The 20,868-nt window shown below is 53.0% G+C and overlaps 1 protein-coding gene across 1 annotated transcript; it reads left to right on the top strand.

Annotated features, from left to right (window-relative positions):
- Positions 1–498: 498 nt before the first annotated feature.
- On the top strand, positions 499–17,980 carry Fam78a (family with sequence similarity 78 member A). Its single transcript, XM_027423858.2, has 3 exons — positions 499–1,126; positions 1,716–2,740; positions 14,851–17,980. The coding sequence occupies exons 2-3, from the start codon at positions 2,418–2,420 to the stop codon at positions 15,377–15,379; spliced, it is 852 nt and encodes a 283-aa protein (XP_027279659.1). The 5' UTR covers positions 499–1,126; positions 1,716–2,417; the 3' UTR covers positions 15,380–17,980.
- The last annotated feature ends 2,888 nt before the right edge of the window (positions 17,981–20,868 follow it).

The raw sequence follows: 20,868 nt of genomic DNA, 5'->3' as shown, positions 1-20,868 counted from the left end.
CCACCAGATGGTCTCAGCAGGGAAACCTGCCAGGTTGGGGTGGTAGACTGATCTTTCCAGCCTTCCCATTCTGGATCTCTCTCTCTCTCTCTCTCTCTCTCTCTCTCTCTCTCTCTCTCTCCCCTCCCCCTTTCCCTCCCCGTCCCCTCCCCCTCCCCTCCCTTCCTCTCCTCTCTCCTGAGATGTACATAAAGAGCCTTCCTATTCAGAGTGATGAATGAATGTAAGCTTCTCACACATGCAAAGGACCAACACTGGGGGACTAACTTTTCCCACCCACCAAACCTTCCCAGCCTTGGAGCCTCCCAAAGCCTCCACAGTCTCCACCCAATCACCAACCCCAGCAATCAGGATTCCCAGGGCAATGCCCTCAGGTCTCCTGGACTGGAAACCTGCTGGCATCAGAAATGAAAGGGCAATAGGAGCATCCCCATTCCAGGACTACACTACCCAGAATTCCTAGGGTTAGCAAAAAAGGAAATGTCGTTTATGCAAGAAGAGGCTCAACTCCCCCAGCAGCTGCAGAGAGGGGGAAAGAGGGAGAGAGGGATAACCCGCGGGGAGGGCGCGCTGAGTGCGGGAGCGAGGGTGGAGAGCCGGGCGGGCCGGAGGAGGAGGCGGCGCCCGCCCGCCGGCCGCCGCCTGCGGACCTGCATCCCGTGGGGCGCACGAACGAGCGGCGGTCCTGCGTGCTCGGTGCGCGCTGCCGCTCGGCTGCGGGCGAACGCGGGGGCCAGGCCAGCGCAGGGGCCGAGTTTCTGCAAAGTTTGACCTGGTTGCCTTTCCGATGCTGCAGCAGAGCGAGGCGGCGCTGGGCGCGCCAGGCGGCTGCGGCGCGGCGGCGGGACAGAGCAGCGACAGCACGCTCACAATGATCATAAAATAAGGAGGCGCTCGGGGTGGGGGCGAGAGAGCCCCGAACCTCAGCCCTCCGCCCCCGGCCATCCCCACAGCAGCCCGGAGCTAGGAGGGGCTTGGGGATCCCGGGCGCCCACGCCATCCCTAGACCCTAGGAGAGCCAGGGTACACTACCCAGAAGGGGGGGCGCCCCGAGAACCTGAGGGCGGAGGGGTCAGGGGCGTCCGGAGGGCAGTGACCCAGGCACCCGGAGCAGCCCTAGGGGCAGGTGAGTTCACAACGCCTCCTGGGTGGGGAGGAGAGTGCTAAAGTTCCCCGGCAGAGGCGCGCGCTCTGGCGCGTTGTGCTCCGCTGTCGCTCGTGGCTGACGGGGGGGAAACCGAGGCGCGGGGGACGGGGGACAGCACGCCCTCTTGGTGTCGAGCCACCTCAGTCGGCTAAGGGCCTCTCGCCAAAAAGGACCGGCTTGGGGATGGCACTGCGCCCCTGGGGGACCGATAGACCCGAGAGAGAAGGGGCGTTCCACTCTGGTGGCGTGGTGCTGAAGCGCAGCACCAAGGCCGGGTGGTTCTAGTGATCCACTGCGGTGGCAGTGTGGCCGACCCCCACCCCGCCCCCGGGCTGGAGGGGTGTCAGCGGAGATGTCACGGGAGGCGATTATTCGCTGGTGCGCGCAGTCGTGCGGCCGCCACTGACGGGGCGGGCGGAGGGGGGGCGCCACCTCCGGGGAGACCGCCCAGAGCTGCGCCGTCAGCTCCGCAGCCCGCGCCCGGCGCACACGCATCGCCGCGCCCTCGCGTCCCCCGCAGTAAAGTTCGGCTCAACTTTGACGCCCTGTCCCTTCCACCTCTCTGCAGGTCCTTGGTGGCCGCAGCGAAGCAGGCGGCGGTCGATACCCAAGCGCAGCCCCGGGGCCCCACGCGGCGGTCGGCGGCGATAGCGACAGTGGCAAAGGAGCGCGCGAGTGGGCGCCGGAGGGGACTCGGAGAGCGCCTAGCCCGGAGCGCGCCTCTTGGAACCGCGCGTGGGTTCCGGCCACGCAGGGCGCCAGACCTCTGCCTTTTGAACGAGAGCTCACGCTGCAATTGATTGGGCTCCTCCGGGAGGGCGCGTGTGTCCCGGGGAGCGGGTGCGGAAGGCAGAAGGGCAGGAAGTCGGTGTTCTGCAGCGAGGGTGGCGCGACCGCGCGGGGACCGAGCCTTCCTTATTTATGTGCCTGCCAGCGCTCATCTGCTTCCTCCGAAGACTTCAGGGAGAGTGTCCGAGCTACCATCCCCAAGTGTGAGGACGCAGGGCTGGATGTCAGAACAACATGCTTATCTATTAAACTGCAAACTTTTCTTTTTTTAAACCCAAAGAGTATCGGTGGCTTTTGCCCACTGCTAGAAGAGGGAGCCTAGGGCTCTTGAGATGCAACAGAATCCGTATTTATAACCAAGCCCGGTAGTGCTATGCAAGCCCCCTCCACTCATTAAGTTCTCTATCCTATGGATCTCGCTTTTGAGCTTTGAGATTAGATTAAGCGCTCTGCACTGGGTCCTGCAACCTCCATCCTTTCAATGCCCTGTTATTTTTGGGACTGCTGGCCTTCCCTGGAGATTAGAGCGGTCCTGTGTGCCATGGGCTGTATTCAGAGCATCGGAGGTAAAGCCAGAGTCTTCCGGGAAGGGATTACGGTGATTGATGTGAAAGCCTCCATCGACCCCATCCCCACCAGCATCGACGAGTCCTCCAGCGTGGTACTGCGCTACCGGACACCCCATTTCCGGGCCTCAGCCCAGGTGGTCATGCCTCCCATCCCCAAGAAAGAGACGTGGATCGTTGGCTGGATTCAGGCATGCAGTCATATGGAGTTTTACAACCAGTACGGGGAGCAGGGCATGTGAGTACCTCTGGGTGCAGGCTGAGGGGCGGCGCGGAGGGGCGCTGGAGCAGGGTTCTTGGGACACAGGGGTCTTCAGGCAGAAGTGGAACTGTCTCCAAGTCTTCTGTGGAGCCTTTACTTGTTGATTAGGGTCCTAGCTCAGTAAGGCCTGACTGCTATTGTCTCTGGTGCCCAGAGTTCTTCTGTCCTTCCTGGCACGATGCTGAGAAAGTAGGAACATGTACCTCTTTGGTAAAGCAAGTGTCAGGGCCATCGGGAGTCACTAGAGAAGCCACCACTCTAGCCCCAGGCTCAGGCCTCCATGAACCTCTGAGGTAGACAGGAGTGGCAGGGGCCTCTACACTCCTTTGTACAAGACTTTGTGCTGGGGCCTGGACTTGTGTCTGGGGTCTAGAGTGGGGGTGGTGGGTTTGGATGCACAGAGAGCTGTAGAGGACAACATTGCCATTGTCGGTGGTGGTGGCTGGTGGCAGCGTGTGTGTGTGTGTGTGTGTGTGTGTGTGTGTGTGTGTGTGTGTGTGTATGTGCGCGCTTGTGCACACACACACACATGCTCGTGCGTGTCTTAGAGGGACTTCAGAAATCTACTTTGCAGTTTGTGGCTTTGTCTCCCAATAGAGGTCAAGGGTCAGCATCCAGTGTTCCTCCAGTGGGGCCCTAACTAGGAACAGCTAGAGGAGCACACTGGCTTCGTCTCTGTGGTTTGGTCTCCTAGGATGACATAGATCTCCACAGGGACCCTGGGGCCCTTGGGCCTTGTTCTGTATGTTCTCTGGCCTCAAAGAAGGCCATCCCCCATTTGGAAATCATGTGCACAGGAACAGTGGTGAAAACAGCTGCTGAGACCCAGTGGTTCCCTGGGGGACAGTCCCTGGCTTGACCCCTGTGATGGCTCATGGACACTGTCTCATAGTCTTTGGTGTCCACTCTACTTGGCCTCACTTCTCAGCTTTGCAAGTGGGGAAGAGAAGGATCTCCTGGAGAGTTGGAGTTTATGTTTGACAAATGTCCAGGATAACCTGGTTCATCAGGGCTGAGGGTGGCCAGACACAGGTCAAAAAATGTGCCTTCTCCATTTAGTGACTCGTAAACAATAAAGAAAACAGGAAGAGGGGATAAGACTTAAAACTGGGATGTCACCCTGATGCTAAGACCATTGGAGCACATGGGGCCACTGGGCTCCCTATAGCGCCACCTCTGCCTTTGAGCCCTTTCTCTTTTAAGACTGTTGTTACCACAGCTACTCCAAGAGGGGTGGTGAGATTCTCAGCTACCCCAGGGGGTCAAGAGCCTCAGGCGAGGTTGCTTCACTGTTGGCAGTCCTGGGTCCCTAGTTAGATGAACCTTGTGCACCTTAGACTCTGCCATGACTTCCCAGGGTGTGACCTTAGCTACTCTGAGCCTCAATTGACTCATCTGCAAACTGGGGCTAGTCATTGTTCCTTCTGCGTGGTTTATTGAGAGTGTTACTCAGACAGCCTTTGCCCCCACAGTCAGCACTAGGCTGAGTTCGTGTGACTCCTGCAAGCAGGTGGCTGTCAGCCTCAATGTGATTTCAGTTTCAAAAGTCTACAAGATGGAAATAAGTGATGGTGTTTATTAAGCCAACACTAGGCTGAAGCCACTGAATTAGAAAAGATGCCAATTTTTACCCCAGCCTGGATCCTACACTCTTAACTTTTAAAACTGTAAAAATGGCACCAGTCAGGGATGGTTAAAGTGGCCAAGGCCATTTTCTTTGCTCTCTGTTAGTGCCTGGTTCCGCTCATTCTCCCAAGGCACCTGGCTCTTAAGTCCCAGATGGGGCAGAGCCAGCTGCAGTGTGGGGACAGGGGCAGGTGACCATCAAATGGAGAAAATGCAGTAGATGGAGTCACTTGTCTCTTCACCACTGGTCAGCAAAACTGAAGCTTGAATTTGCTTTTGGTGCTGTCCCGTGGTCCCACTGCACATGGTGGGACCCGTCCTGTCCCATGGATACCAGGGCTGCTTTGCAGGAAGCCTGAACCCCACCTTTCATAGCTCCAGACTGCAAACACAGTTAGATGGGACTATTAAAAGACTCTTCCAGGCTGGACTTGGTGGCAGGCACACCTTTAATCCCAGCCCTCTGGAGGCAGAGGCAGGCAGATCTCTCTGACTTGGAGACCAGCCTGGTCTACAGAGTGAGTTCCAGGACAGCCAGGGCTACACAGAGACTTTGTCTCCAAAAACAAAACAAAACAGCACCTCATCTTCCTGTATTAACTGCTGTCTCTGAGCCCTTAAGCCCCAAGTGAATAGGTGATTGTCCCTTCCCCTGCCTGTGCCCTGGTCAGATACTTCTTGTTGGCAGCTGGGGACATTACAGAGGCTGCTTGGCTCCACCTCTTTGAGTATCCTACCCACTCCCCAACTTGTAACAACCACAAATGTCCCCAAACAGGATCCCATGTTCCCTGGGAGGGGTGTGGAATTACTGTTAGACTCGGTTCAGACTAAAGTGACCTGGGGAGGGGACAGCCAGGTGACCCAGGCTGGATTAGAACTTGTGTTCTTTACAAATGGGCTTGTATTAAAAATATTAATTCTGACTACTTATCTGAAATCCGTAATATCCCCCAGCATTATCCCTGCTCAAAATCAATCTCTAAGTGAGGACGGCTTGTTGGATGGCTTTGAAATAGAACACTGAAATTCTGAGAGCTACCACCTCAGTCACAGCCCAGCTGTGCAGGGGGATGCTGGGAGATGGTGGTTCTTGTGCCCACAGTACTTTGAAAGCCAACCTCCTCCAAACTGTTAGAGACACCTGCCTCCTCAGCTGTACCCCGCAATTCCTCAACTGCCACCTGTCAGCTGATGTAGAGCCTTCTAAGTGACAAGTCACAGTTTCTTGCCTGTGTGGGAGACCCTGTACATGCTGTCCCTACTTTGCCTTTCTTCGGTGCTCTCTGGGAGCCCGGCCCATGGCTAAGGCCAAGGCACGGAGTGGTATAGCTCAAGATGAGCCAATGTGCTGATGTGGCAGGGAGGGGAGGAGAGCAGTCTGGACCTCGTTGTTTCCACCTTGTCCCCGTGGGATGAGTAAGGTAGTGCTTGGCACAGAGCCAGCACCCTGGGACACTCTGTCCCCTCTCCCTAGATACTAGGATTACAAATCCCGAGTGTTAGTATTGGATTATTGTTCTATGCTGTGTGGCCAAGAGCTAAACCAAGACCCATGTGTGGTGTTGTTACTCCCTCATCTTCTCTCCGGGTCCCTTTTCATAGCAAGACAGCCTTGGTGAGACTCATGGGGGTAACACTGGGGCATCTTCTACTTTGCTCTCTCTGGGGTGCACCCCAGAACCTCAGAGACCCTAATTTGAGGATGAGAATTCAAACTATAAAGCTTGCCCAAGGATGTTTGCTCAGCACCTGAGGTCTGGAGGATGGCCCCAGGAGGAATGTCCTGGCTAGCATGTGGCCTCTTCCCGGAGCCAGGGCCTGAGTGCCTCACAGAACAATTGAAGACTAAGCTTCCTGTCTTGGGGCGGAAGGCGGCTTCCCCCATCTGCTGGGCAATGGCGGGAGGCTAGGGCGGGGTGAGTGGGAGAGGGAAGTTCTTGCTTCCGAGTTTCAGGATGGGAGGGAAGTGGTGGGGGTGGCCCAGCCTGGGAGAACTCCCCCTGGGCTAGCTGTGACCCAAGTGATGGCTCCAGCCCGAATCTACCTTCTGAGAGTGGGAAGCAAGTAACCTGTTCTGGGGACACACAGAAAGACCCAGCAGCCAGGGATATCCGGAAATGCTAGGGACCTCCACTGTGGATCGGGCACAGTGCGCGTGAGGAAGCCTCAGGGCCTCTTATGTTGGGAGCAGAGTCCAGGCAGCCGCTATCCGATCCTCAATCCGATCCGCTATCCGCTGAGCCTGGCCGTTGCTGGTTTTACCTTTAGACCAGGGCTTCTGCTTTTTAGGGTCTGGCTTACAGAATACCATACCCTGATCTGGGCCTGGCTTTTGGAGACACCATAGGTAACCTAGTAAGCAGGTAAAGTATGTACATGTGAAGAAAGGAGCCAGTGTCAGATGCCGCCACATGAAGATCTTGCCCTGGAACGATGGCAGCAGGAAGCTGTAATAACCCAAGCATCTTGCAGACGGAGAGAGAATTAAAATCTGTCCACTGTGCAGAGCACTGCTGTTACAAACAACCAGGTTTCCATGGAAACAATAGTGTCGAGTTAAAATAAGGCTGGAAGATGAGCCCAGGGTACTGCGGAGATCTTGCCTTGAGAGGCCTTGGCTTCCATCCCCATCACCACAAAGCCCAACAAGACATGCAAGCATCTGATAGAGACAGTTCATTGTGAAGAAAATGCTAAACATGGGGACACATCCTGTGTGTATATGCAGAAACGCCTAGAAGGATGTTTACCGAAGTATAACATTGTGAGTAGCCTCCAAGAGAAGGAGGGACAGAGGAGGCGTGGCTAGTTTTTACTTTATTAATTTCTTAATGGCTTGCTTTTTTTAAGGACACATTTTATTACTAGAAAATAATAAATTTTTTAAAAAGGAAGAACAGTTTATTGAATACCCTGCCAAAGGCCAGTGCTGGGCATTTCTGACTGCAGTATTCTGCCTTGAAGCTAAAATAAAGCAGGCCCTGTTGGGTCCTTCCTCCTCAGGTTAGGCCAGGGCTGGGGTGTGAGTCCGGAGGGGTGGGACAGGAGGAGGAAGGCTCCAGAAGTGGACCTTTGGAAAGAGGCAGCACAAATTCCTTGCTTGAACTGTGGGCAGGCTCTGGGTGCTGTGAAGGCAGGAGCTGGGGTGGGTCATGGAGGGCCTAGTCCAGGGGCATCTTAGCACTGTGTAGAAGGGAGTCTCCCAGGCCTCACTTTCTGTAACATAACTTTTCCAGAGTCAGTGTTGTGGGGATTTTACCAATTAGCAAATCTGTTCAGTTGGCGTCCAGGTGAGCTAACTCCTGACTTTCCCAAGCTGCCTAGCTGAGTGTAGTGCCAGGGCTGAGCAGGGCAGCTGTAAGTGCTTCGTGGGGTCCAGCCCAGAACCCGTCTCTTCCTTGGAGGTGTCCCTAAAGTGTCATGTATCATAAGGGAGGTGGTAAGGTGTGACATCATTTAGGCTCAAAGCTGCTTCATTTTAAATTAACTTAAAAATAAAAATTATTATTATTATTATTTTGTGTGTGTGTGTTTGTATGCATGGTGTAGGTGTGTGTGTGTGCATGCTGAGGTGAGGTCAGGGTACAATTCTAGAGAGTGGGGTTGCTCCTTCCACCTTTGCACCTTTTGGAGGGTTCTGGGGATTGAACTCAGGTCACCAGACTTCAGTATCCAGTGCCTTCACCCACTGAGCCATCTTGCCAGCCCCTAAATTTCGTATTACAGCAGGATATGTAACACATATGAGAAGGCCTATCTAGATCTGGCTTTGTGTCTCTGTGTGGCCAGTCTGCACTCGCAGACGTGTTTCTTGGAAACCACTGATTCGTTTGCTTTTAAAAAAAAAATATTTACTTTTTGGGACAGTGTCTCCCTGTGTAGCCTCAGCTGGCCTGGAACTTGCTATGTAGACCAAACTAGCCTCTAACTCATAGTGATCCACCTGCCTCTGCCTCCTGAGTACGGAGAGTAAAGGTGTGAGCTACCATGTCTGGCCTCAGTTTCATTTTTTTTTTAAAGTGAGTAAATTAAATGAATAGAAATATAAGAGACACTCAGGGGCAAAGTGACAAAAATATATGCTGCTTGGGAACTTGGCCCTGTGATAGGGTAAGCTTGGCCTACTGGCTGTAGAACCCAGGACTGAGGATTTGTGGTCAGTGAGCCCCGGACCCTGAGAATGAACAGTAGAGAATGGGGGCCTAGTCTCCTATCTGCTAATCCCCATATGTGAGAAAAGTCTAGAACCCTTGTTAGGGCAACTTTTTTGTTCTAGTTCAGGGCCATGAAGGTAGAAAGTTGTACATGGCCCCACGGCCTTGAAGGGGTCTGTGTTAGACTGGCTTTTGGCTGAAGTCCTTGAATTAGGATGACCATTTTCTGCACCATGGTGGCCTCCTTGACCTGTAGATGACTCTTGTTTGTTTGTTTGTTTGCTTGTTTGTTGTTTTTCGAGGCAGGGTTTCTCTGTATGGCTTTGGAGCCTGTCCTGGAACTCACTCTCTAGACCAGGCTGGCCTCGAACTCACAGAGATCCGCCTGCCTCTGCCTCCTGAGTGCTGGGATTAAAGGTATGCACAACCAACGCCTGGCCCCCATTCACTCTTGTACATGCTGCTCAGAGCCTCTCTCTGTGTATACACATGTTTGTAAGCACATGCATGCATGTATGTGTATGTATGTCTGTGTGCATGTATGTGTATGCATTTGTGTGTATGTATGTGCATGCATACAGGTACATCATGTGTAGACATGTGAGTTTGCATGCACACACATGTACATTTGTTTGCTTCTTTTTTAAAAAAAATATTTAACTTTATTTTATGTGCATTGGTGTGAAGGTGTCAGATCTTCTGGAACTGAAGTTACAGACAATTGTGAGCACCCATGTAGTTGTTGGTAATTGAACCTGGGTCCTCTGGAAGAGCAACCAGTGCTCCTAACCCCTGAGTCAGTCATTTCTCCAGCCCCTTGCTTATGTTTCTGTGTACACATGAATGTGTTAGCCTATTTAGATGGTGCTGACTGTCACCTTTGCTTTGGTGACAATGGGTTCTAATAGTTCCACCTACAGCTTGGCAAGGTAACCAGAGACCCTGGCAAGAGTCCCGGGCAACTCTGGGTCCTCAGTGCTTGCTCTGTGACCCAGCATGCTGGTGAGCATCATGGAGCCAGGCTACAAGCTTTCTGGGGCCCAAGTCTAGGCCAGGCGCTCTGATGAGTCCTGGATATGTGTGTGATAAGGTTCAAGGCAGGAATGGCTCTGTCCTCTTGGCTAGTCCTCCTGTTGATCTGCCCCTCCTCAAGCTGTACTCTTGGCCTTTGTGGTTCATCTGGGAAAAAAGACTGCCCACAAATGGTCACATTGCTGTTTAATTGCCCTGGGGTATGTGCCAGGAGACAGTTACAACGACCTAATGGCACTGAACACCAAGAGGCACCTGACTTGTGTTAAGGGGTCAGAGTGGTTTGCCTGGGGTGGTGGCCAGAGCTTAGCATCTGGTCCCTCCTAACCAAGACAGGAACTGGAGGACACAAAGAGGGCCCCAGCCCAAAGCCTGAGATGGGAAGGGGAGGGCCTAGGGGAGAGACAGAGAATTAGATGGGTAGATTTATGCACTTGTGACTTTCTGGGGCTCCCGGCCTTCCACTACAACTAGATTTGTGTCAGTGGGGAGCTGGGACAGGCTTAGCAGGGCCCGAGCAATATGGCCAGATTTGTGTTTTTAAAGAATCAGAGGGACCTTTGAGAGAACAGGTGAGAATCTGGGAGACCAGGCAGGGAAGCAGGGTCTCTGCCAGGGATCTGGAGACAGGATGGCGCTGAGTGTCCGGGCACAGCTCTGTCTCCCCCTTTGCTGGCTGTAAGGCAGACCCTCCACAGGCATTTGTCAAGTTGGTGGCCATGTTGAGAGGATCTGGGGACAGCCATCTGAGACATGCCAGGGGCTCTGAAAGTATGCTGAGGTCCAGGTTCAAGTCTGGACTTGCCTGCTACTCTTTGGCAGCCCATACCCCATTGGAGAAGGACAGAGCATGGCAGGTGGCCTGGGAAGTAGGTGACGTCTATGCATCTGCTCCAGCCCTGCCTGAGAAGGCCTCAAGCATGTTTCACTGTTGCTGTCAGCACGTCAGAGTTCTAAACTTTGGAACAACCCTTGTCTTTTCATTCTGCACAAGGTCTCAAGTTCTGGGTGGTTGTGTTTGTTTGTTGTTGTTGTTTGTGAGAGGTCTCATTAATTCAAGCTAGCCTCAAGCTTTCTGACCTTGAACTCCTGGTCCCCTTCTCCTCCCTCTCCCTGAATGCTGGGACTTCAGGCCTTAGTGTGTCATCCTTCACAAGTCAAGAAGGCTGATAGTGCAAAGCTGAGGTCTGGGAACAGAGAAATGAAGGTAGCCTCGGAGTCATTCGGGAGGCAAGCATAACCTACAGAGGTGGCCTCACAGTGACCATCTTGTCACTTGTAAGTGTGTATAGTGTGAAAGGCTGGAGCGGTGGTGGCGAAGTCACAAGTGCTGGCACTCCCAGCACTCGGGAGGCAGAGGCAGGCGGATCTCTGTGAGTTCGAGGCCAGCCTGGTCTCCAGAGCGTGTTCCATACGCTGGGGCTACACAGAAAAGCCATGTCTTGAAAACAACAACAACAAAGTGTGTGTAGTATGACAATGTAAGCAGGGCCTAGGAAGCCTTCAGGTCTGAGCCAAGAGCCACACCTGGATTGTTGATGCCCCCTTTCAAGGGCCTCCTTGAGTTTCTGATCACAGCTATGGCAGGTGACAAGTATTAGAACACCGTCTCATGAGGAAAGCCTGGGATGGGCATACATTCAATCAGCCATGGACTGTTGATGAGACAGATGCAGAGTGTGTGTGACTGTCAGAGAGCTGATGTCTGGGACTCAGTGTTCATCCCAGGTTGCTGTGGGTTCCTCATACTATGTCCCTGGCCAGTCCCCGGCTCTTTCCAGTGAGAAACTCCCATGCTCCCCTGATGGTTCACAGCAAGACAATGCAGTTGGCTCTGTCTTGCATCTGAGTAATGTCTCTCACAAGACTCTGCTGGCTGCCAGCTCATAGAGACTGTCACCTGTCTGTGACTGGGTCAGCGCTTAGGCTTTCAGGGGTGGGGTCACAGAGCAAGAACACACTAGTGTGAAGCCTCCCCCCCCTCCAATGTTGTAACTTGGAAGTTCAAAGGGATGGTGGGTTTTGTTTGTTTGTTTTTGCAAGTTTGTTCTCTGCCTTTTACCTGTATTTACTTTTTGGAGGGATAGGAGCCACTAGGAGCTTGTAGTCATCAGAGGGTAACTTACAGAAACAGCTTCTATCCTTTTCCATGAGTGTCTCAGGGATGCAGCTCAACTTTCAGACTGGGTGACAAGGGGCTTTCACTGATAAGCCATGTAGATGGCCCTTGTTCTTGAATGCCTTTCCACTGGGCATGATAGCTCATGATGGAGCCTGAGGCAGGAGGATCTCCCTCAAGTGTAAGGCCATCCTGGAGATTAGGATAGCATGAGATCTTCTAAACCCTTCCCCTCCAAAACCTGCACACCAAAAGGAACACCATTTTTCCAGACCTGGGGTGTGTTCTCAGTGGTTAGAACACTGTGTAGCTTCTCTGGGGCCCTGGGTTCCCTTTCCAAAGCAAACAGCCAGGACACTAAAAAGACTTCCAGGGAGACAGAAAGCAGGGGCTGGAACCAGGGGAGTTAGACAGAGGCAGGCAGCTCTTGGAAGCTTCAGGGCAGCCCAACAGCTCTCTCTGGTCTGAGTCTTTCGGGGAATTGGCAGCCCCATTCTGGATGCTGACCCACTGCTGCAGACCTGGGCTGGAAGGATTTCCGGGTGGGGGAGACAGGTTCGTCTAGATTTGCTCAGGGCCTGGCCTGTCACTGAACTTAGCAATGAGAGGAACAGAAACTTTAGCAGTCTGGGGCCAGGGGGCAGCGACTCGGCTTGGAAAGTGCTTGCACACAGGTGTGGGGACCAGAGTTTGGATCCCTCGAGAGTGGGTAAAAGCTGGCTGCATTTGGTGACCTGTTTGTAATTCCAGCTGGAGACAGAGACAGGGGATTGCCAGAGCAAGCTGGCCAGCCGGACTAATATGGAAAGACCCTGTCTCATACAAGGTGGAGGGAGATTGAAGAAGACACCAACGCCAACCCTGGGCTCCCACAGGTGTGATTACACACCTGCACACACGTACTCCCACACACAAACACAGCTTCACCACACACACTTGCACCCAAAAAAATCAATCAATCAATCAATCTGTCCTGGCCATCCTCCTGTGGCCCCAGCTTTGCTGACATTGCAGCAGAGAGACTGAGGTATCGTTCCTGGGGTGCGTCATTCAGGGGCATTAGGTACGCTCACAAACACCATGCCGTCCTTGTTCCCAACCGAAACTCTGCCCCATTAATCACCATCCTCTTGCCTGTCCTTGGCAGCCCTGGCTCCATTTCCTGTTTCAGAATTCAGGTGTTCTGGGCACTACATGCAAGTGCTGTCCTCAAGTAATTGTCTTTTGTGGTGGCTCCTTTCAGTTAGCATAATGTCCCCAGGGTTCTCCATGTTGTAACGTGAGTCAGATTTTCGTTTCCTTTCAAGGCCATTCCATGGTGCGTAGGAACTGTTTTCTTTAATCATTTAGCCACCGTGGACATTTGTCAGCTTTCTCCCTTTGGCTCTCATAAATTACTTGTGCCGCAGACACTAAAGCACTTTTGTTGTTACTTGTGAGAGAAGCCTCATGTAGCCCAGGCTAGCCTTGAACTTGCTATGTAGCTGAGGATGACTTTGAACTCTTTATTTTCCTGCTTCCGTCTCCCAAGGTCTGGGATCACAGGCAGGTGGCTGACTAGGAATGCCCTTTTAAAAGGAGTGGGTTCTTGGCTTGCAATGGGATGAGGAGGTTTGCAGGGAAAGGTGGGGGCAGCAGATGTGAGCATTAGTGCTGTGTCACCCACAAGACCTCACGGGAAATCTGGTGCATCAGTCGGGTAGTAGACCCCACTCCTCAGCAGGTAAAATATGTCAGGCTGAGCACATCATTGGGAGGACATACCAGTCCCCACGGACACAGGGTCTCCAGGCCTGGGTTTTTATCAGCAGGCTCTTTGGCTGGGTCTGGAGGTAATGCTTCTGCAGCTGAGAAAGAGAGAGGCCTTTTAGGCCAGGTTTGCTTTGGTTCAGTCACACCAAACAGCGACTGGCCAGTGGCAGTCATGTGGAGCCAGTCTTCCAGGAGAGCAGAGTGCAAAGGAGAGTCTGGCAGCAAGGGAGTAGGGGTAGCCTTGCCTGCTGTTGGTTCTTGCTGGGTGTGGTGGAGATGGCATGGAAGGAGGAGGGGTGTTGGCTAGGAGGGAGAGGATGCCGAAGCCCAGAGATGGCAGGCATTTGCCTAAAGTCATATGCTAGCCAGTGGAGGGACCAAGTGTCTTCCCCAGAGCAGCTGACCCCATAGCCATTGGACTCTGGAGCCTCCTGTTGGTTCCCACAGTTGCAAAAGAACAACTCCCATGTCAGTAGGGACAGATGTGGCAGGAAGAAGGTCTACTGAGCTGCATTCTAACCCTGGTCTGTATTCAAAAGAGCTGTGTAGTCCCGAAGAGCCCCTAGCCTCCAAGAGACCATAGTCACCACCCTGACGAAGACCACAGAGCTGTGTGGCTTCATGCGTTCATTCCGCCTTTGCTAGTGTCTGTAGACTCAACAAGTCCCCGTCAAGAGACAAATCCCAGTGGTAGTCTGGCTTGTGATGGTACTGAACAAACAGTCTTGGGCCTTTAAAAAACATTAAAAATCATATACATATATATATTACAATTTTTATTTATTTTATGTATATGGGTGTTTTGTCTGCATTACATTTGCAGGTCAGAAGAGGGTGTTGGATCTCAAGGGACTATAGTTACAGATGGTTGTGAGCCACCATGTAGGTGCTGGAAATTGAACTCAGGACCTCTGGAAGAGCAGCCAGTGCCCCTCTTACCCTACCCGCTGAACCATCTTTCCAGTCCCCTCAAAGTATTTTTTTTTTTTTTTGTTTTAAATGTGTAACATGTGCTTGTGTGTGTTCATGTGTGTGTGTTCATGCGTGCAGGTGCCCATAGAGACCAGGGGGCGCCAGATCTCCTGGAATTGGAGTTACAGGTGTGTGAACTGTGGAGTGGGAACTGAAACTGGGTCTTCTGTAAGAGCAGAGTATACGAGCTACCAAGCCGTCTCTGCAGCCCAGTAGCTCTGGGGGTTGAAGGGGGCTGGGAGTGGACTCTGACTGCCCAGTGTGGATTGTCCTGTTTTGTTGTCTGCTCTGCCCCATGAGCAAAGGGAGCTGGGGCTGCTGAGTTACCTTCTGTCCACAAGGTCCAGCGCAGCCCCTGACCCAACCTGAGAATGCAGAAAAGCCTAACTGAGTACTGAGAAAGTAACCCGGCCTTCTTTGTCCCCCAGGTCTAGCTGGGAGCTCCCTGATCTCCAGGAGGGCAAAATTGAAGCCATCAGTGACTCGGATGGGGTGAACTACCCCTGGTATGGCAATACCACCGAGACCTGCACCATTGTGGGCCCCACCAAGAGAGACTCCAAGTTCATCATCAGCATGAACGACAACTTTTACCCGAGTGTCACGTGGGCCGTGCCCGTCAGTGAGAGTAACGTGGCCAAACTGACCAACATCTACCGGGACCAGAGCTTCACCACATGGCTGGTGGCCACCAACACTTCGACCAATGACATGATCATCCTGCAGACCCTGCACTGGCGCATGCAGCTCAGCATTGAGGTGAATCCCAACCGGCCCCTGGGCCAGCGAGCCAGGCTGCGGGAGCCCATTGCCCAGGATCAGCCTAAAATCCTGAGCAAAAACGAGCCCATCCCGCCCAGCGCCCTGGTCAAGCCCAATGCCAACGATGCTCAGGTCCTCATGTGGCGGCCCAAGTATGGGCAACCGCTGGTGGTGATCCCGCCCAAGCACCGGTAACAGCCAGGTCGCTGCGAGGTGAGACTCACGGAACAATATTACTGCTCAGAAGGAAACCCAGATGCCCTCTCCGGTCATTCAGAAAAATACAACCATTCTACCTTCTCCAGGGGCGGATCTCACTGTGCTAATACCCTGCTGGCCTCCTGGCTCTTCCATCTGCTACCCCGAAGGGAGGGGGGACCACTAGGACAAACAGGTGCCCCCCTTCCCCCAGGTCACCCCTGATCTCCCCCCCCAATCACTTGTTCACCGCTTCCCCTCCCCTCTCTCTATGGGGTTCAGAGGCAGGGAAGGAGGCTGACTGTGAGGGGACCCAACCTGTCCCTCCTGCCTCCCCTCTATCTGTCCTCTGCCATGCGGCCTTATGTAGACTTGCTTTGCCAAACTTTTGCCTTAAGCTGAATTTAAAGAAGAGGAAGTGAAAGATCACGGGTCTCTTCCCTGCAGGCCCTGCCTCCTCCTGCCAGAGGTGGAGAGAGGGGCAGGCCCAGAGGGAGGCCCACCTGAGCCCCTCTTCCTGGGTGTGTTGATGAGGGGCAGGAGTGGGGACTGAAGTCTAAAGCCAGCTATTTTATTATGTTGTTTTGGCAGAATCAAAACTACAGACTCTACCTGGAGTCCCTACCCCACCCCAGTAGAGCCCCTCCCTAATACCTGCCAGGGGAGTGTGCCAGCTGGGCATAGATCCTTGACCCCTACTGTCTCCTCAGTAGCCTTAACTCGCCTGGTGGGGGAATCCTGGGAGAAGGGAGGGGCAGATCCCAAAGTGTTAGGTCAGGGCTGGGGACTTTCACTTTGCTGTCTCCAGAACCTGCCCCTAGGTATGTGGCTATTTCTCTTCCATTTACCTTGGTCCCAAATGCCCGAAGGGGTGGGGTAGGGGTGGGGACATTGCCACTACATCCCAACAGACCCAGCTGGGTTTTTTTTCCTTTCCTTTCCTTCTTTCTTTCTTTCTTTCTTTCTTTCTTTCTTTCTTTCTTTCTTTCTTTCTTTCTTTCTTTCTTTGGTTTTTCGAGACAGGGTTTTTCTGTGTAGCTTTGTAGACCAGGCTGGCCTCGAACTCACAGAGATCCACCTGCTGAGTGCTGGGATTAAAGGCGTGTGCCACCACAGCCCGGCCAGTCCCAGCTGTTTTAAGGTAAAGAAGCTGTGCCCTTCCCTCCTGACTTGCGTTGTCACACTTGAATCTGGGGTTCCAGTGCCCCAGGCTGCCCATCCGCTAGCACACTGTAAAGAAGCCTCGACAGGGGCTTCTGGTTCATTCTCAGGGGAAGCGGCTCCCAGATTCTCTGGGGGTGGGCTGCGGATAGGTAGGCTCTGAGTGCCAGTTGGAGGGTGCTTGAGCCCCCTCCCCTCCCCATCATAGGTGCTCCTGGGGTGGGGAGGTCTGGGGAGCAGCAGTTGGCTGACCTGTTTTCTTGCTGAAGAAGGAAGACCAGGCCCAGGGCTGCAGAGTTCCATGCTTGGGAGGTAGCAGGCCATTGTGAAACTGGTTTGACACATGCATGGTAGCCAGTCTTGGGGTCTGCCTTCTGTAGCCCTGGAACTTGGCCCTGAGTGAAGCCAAGGTTTCTAGAAGTGTCTGCTTTGCCTGCTTGAGGGACATCGCTTCAAGCATGTCAGCAGCTGTATTACTAGATTCCAACCAATAATAAGCACAGAAAATCGTCATACAAGAAAAGTACATGTTTTTGCTGCTGCTGAGCCACTTGTAGAGGAGTTGTGGTAACAGTTTGGGAGGGCACGGCTAGATCCCAGCTCTTCCTGCACCTGTGATGTATTTCCTTTAGGGGTGCTTAATGTCCGGTCACTCTCAGGCCACTAGAGCTGGGGACTGCAGTCACCTGGAGTACAGTGAGCTGAGCAGATGGCACAGTGGGTGCTGGAGAGCCACTTGTCATGGCTGCACCTCCCCTGGAGTCTGTCCTTTGTGTGTGTGGAGGCTGTCACCTTAGCTGAAGAGCCATAGGGTCCCAGCCCCGCACTCTCGGACAAGACAGGCCCTTGGGGAAAGGCCCCCTCTACTCTTAGGACTTCCTTGCCCTGAAGAAAGAAGATGGGCCCTGGCAAGGGTGGAGGCTACTAGCCTTTGTCCTGAGCTGGGTGGTCACTAAGGGTGTCTTCCTGGATGTGGGGCTGGGGAATAGGAATGGTATTAAGGGTGGCCTGAACTGCTCTAGTAATTCCTGAGATCCCTCCACACTGCATGCCTGGCTTTGCCCACCTGGCTTCTCTGGCTCCCCTTTCTCTCTACCCTCCTGCTGGCCCGAGACAGGGCTGGGGGCACTCCAGAGAGGTTCTGTTGGGCTGGCTCTCTCAGCCCATTGCCTCCTGTTGCAGACAGGCCCCAGGCTTTCTGGGGTCCCCATCCTTCTCCTGCTGTCCCTCAAGCCCATGCCTTCCCAGGCACAGACACTCACCCTTTCTAGCAATAAGCACCAACTGTACTTGGTCGTGGAGATACTGTGAACACAGCCCATGTGTGCACTTACCAGCAGGCGCGAGACTCTTGAAGACAATGTCAAATGAACCTTTTTTTTTTTTTTAACAAAAAGTTTAAAAGATATAAAGAGAAATAAAATTAATTTTAAAGCATCCCTGGCTCTGATGATGGTTAAATGGGGTCTCAGGGTCACTGTGGCTGGCCAGGGTGAGCATATTTGGGAAGATGCTGTGTGGCTGTGGTTCCCGAGCTAAGTGCTGGAAGACACAGACTCAACCCACTCTTTCTCACGGTCCTGTCTCTATTGGGACTGGCTCTAGGATTGCAGAAATATATTCCTGACAGGTGTCCCAGGACAAGAGTTGACTTGGGGACAGCTTTGCTTCTCTCTCTCTCTCTCTCTCTCTCTCTCTCTCTCTCTCTCTCTCTCTCTGTGTGTGTGTGTGTGTGTGTGTGTGTGTGTGAGTGTGAGTGTGTGTATGTGCACATATGCACTCATGTATGTGCACATGTTTCTGTGTGGAGACCAGAGATCAATGTCTTCTGGGGGCTCTCTACCTTATTTTTGAGACAGTCTTGGTGAACCTGGAACTCACCAGTAGGTTGGATTGGTTGCCCAAGCAGGCCTTAGTGACCCCAGTGCTGGGGTCACAGGCTTACACCATTGTGTGTGGCTTTTACATGGGTTCTAGGAATCACCCTCTAGTCCTTCGGCTTGTGCAGGCAACAGAGCCCTCTCCCTAGTCCCAGCTTTATATATTTATTTATTTATTTTTATATAGGGTATCATTATATATCCCTGATTGGACTGGAAATGGCTACCACTAATCCAAACTGGTCTGAAAGTCATAACAATCCCCCTGCCTCTGCCTCTGTCTCCTGAGAGCTGAGATTAAAGGTGTGGACCACCACACCTAGCCCTCCAACTTAATTTTTTTTTTTAAGAATAAGTAGAACTGTATATCAAGGGTGACAAGTGTTTAGGTCAGGTCCTTATTTGAGTCACTCATGAATCTGCCATCTCCCTATGTAGAAACATACAGGACAAGGCTGGTCACACGACTATGTGCCCATCCCTTCGCTAGCTAGTGAAGAGACCAGTGGGTCTGGTATACCAGGAGGAAGCTGCCTCCCCATTGGAACATTTGTATGGAAAGTTTGGTGACCCAAGGCTTCTGGAGTGAGTGACTCTGTGTCCTGACAATGGACTCCTGGTGCAAGGTCATTTGCGCACACTTGAATGAAACCCTAGTGGAAAGGGGCTCTTGGGCACTGCCTACCAGCCAGTGTGAATGAGCCAGTTGGGCTCTGATGCCAGAGTGAACCCAACAAGATGGTCCTGGGGCTTTCCCATCTTATGGATAAGGAAGCAGGGAGTGTGTGTGTGTGTGTGTATGGGAGGGATGTGAACTGGCAGACCTCATGTCTTAGAAGAGGCAGAGCCAAGACTCAACTCCTGGCCTGAGTCACAGACCACTGCACATTCAGCCAGAGCAGTAGTTGTCAGTTATTAAGGAAGTTCTGAGCTTGTGGCACACCCTCCATCCAGGGTCCTTAGGCAGAAAACACCTTTCTCCCACCTTGCTTCCCAGAAGCTGTGCCGTAGAAAAGCAGGTTCCAAAAGGGACTTTCTTCACTGGCAGGCTCCTCGGAGTGGGTGTGGCCTCTGTAGTGCTACGAGGTACAGGAAGCCCCCCTTCACCCATCTGGGCCTTAGGCATGGCTTCTCTGGGTTCTTTACATTGCCAGTATGTTGGTGTGCCCTATCTGCCCTTGAGGCTGAGACACTAAAGCAGGAAGTTGCATCGTGGGTTCTCTGGCACTCTCCACCCAGGTCGCTCATGGGCGGTGCCTGTGTCAGGGTTTGGCTTTGATCGTGGAATCAGCTCCTGAGTATTATGTGCAAGGACCGTGGGTTTTGTGGTTTTGTGTGTGTGTGTGTGTGTGTGTGTGTGTGTGTGTGTGTGTGTGTGTGTGTGTGCATGTGTGCATACATCACAAGAGAAGTCCCATCAGATCACACAGGCCAAAACCAAGTTGCTTAGGAAGCCAGCTTTGCTGCAGCAGGACAGTGGGGTCTGGGAGCGGAAGGTGCAGGAGTCAAGTGGCTTCCAAGTGGGCATCTAATAGCTCAGTGAAAGCCCTCTACCTGCTCTAGCTGATGGTGAGTTAAATTCACAAGTCCAGGCTAGGCTGAGAGAGATGTCAGACCCAGACAAGTGGGGGCAGGGTCCCCTCCAGTGTCCCAGGCCTGGAGCCAAGAGTCTGGAATGGGCAAGCCCACCACTGAGAATTTCCAGGAAGCAGGTGCTTAGTGGCCCTCTGCCTGCTGCTGTGACAGCTGTTCCTCTGCTGAGCTCTGGTGCTGTCCCAGAAGAGCCAGAAACTCATCATAGGATCAGCCATGAGGCCACAAAGGAAATGCAGCCCCGGGTCCCAGCGGCACAACTGTTGCTGGGGGCTGCAGTGGAACTCTCAGGCCTGAAGACATTTCTAGAAGCTGGAGTGTTTCCTGTGGCTTTGTGTTCCCTAGCCATTCTCAGTGCCCACTGGGTCCTCCACAGACATTGGCTCCCATCTGGTTGGGGTCTAGGCCCTTGAGGTGGCAATAGGCCACAGCACACACACTACCCCCAAAGTGCCCATTAAGGGATGGTGGAGAGAGAGTTGGCAGTGTGCTTGCCGTGTGAGAATAAGGACCTACGTGAAAACAACAAAAGTCAAGGTGGATGGCTCCTGAGGAACCACACCACACCTGAGGTTGACCATTGGCTTCCATGTGTGTGTGATCGAGGGCACACACACACACACACACACACACACACACACACACACACACACACACCACACACACACACACACACACACACACACACACACACACACACACACACACACACACACACACACACACACACACACACACACACACACACACACACACACACACACACACACACACACACACACACACACACACACACACACACACACACACACACACACACACACACACACACACACACACACACACACACAC

This window comes from Cricetulus griseus, chromosome 6 (assembly GCF_003668045.3).
Source record: "Cricetulus griseus strain 17A/GY chromosome 6, alternate assembly CriGri-PICRH-1.0, whole genome shotgun sequence".
Classification (NCBI taxonomy): domain Eukaryota; kingdom Metazoa; phylum Chordata; class Mammalia; order Rodentia; family Cricetidae; genus Cricetulus; species Cricetulus griseus.
Note: the sequence above shows the minus strand (reverse complement) of the source record. Positions and strands in the feature narration are given on the sequence as shown.

What these genes read in the sequence shown, in the direction of transcription:
- Fam78a (XM_027423858.2), top strand. Translation starts at nt 2,418, where the DNA reads ATGCCCTGTTATTTTTGGGACTGCTGGCCTTCCCTGGAGATTAGAGCG. An exon ending in CAGTACGGGGAGCAGGGCAT is followed by an intron (nt 2,741 to 14,850) that starts GTGAGTACCTCT and finishes TTTGTCCCCCAG; the next exon opens with GTCTAGCTGGGAGCTCCCTG.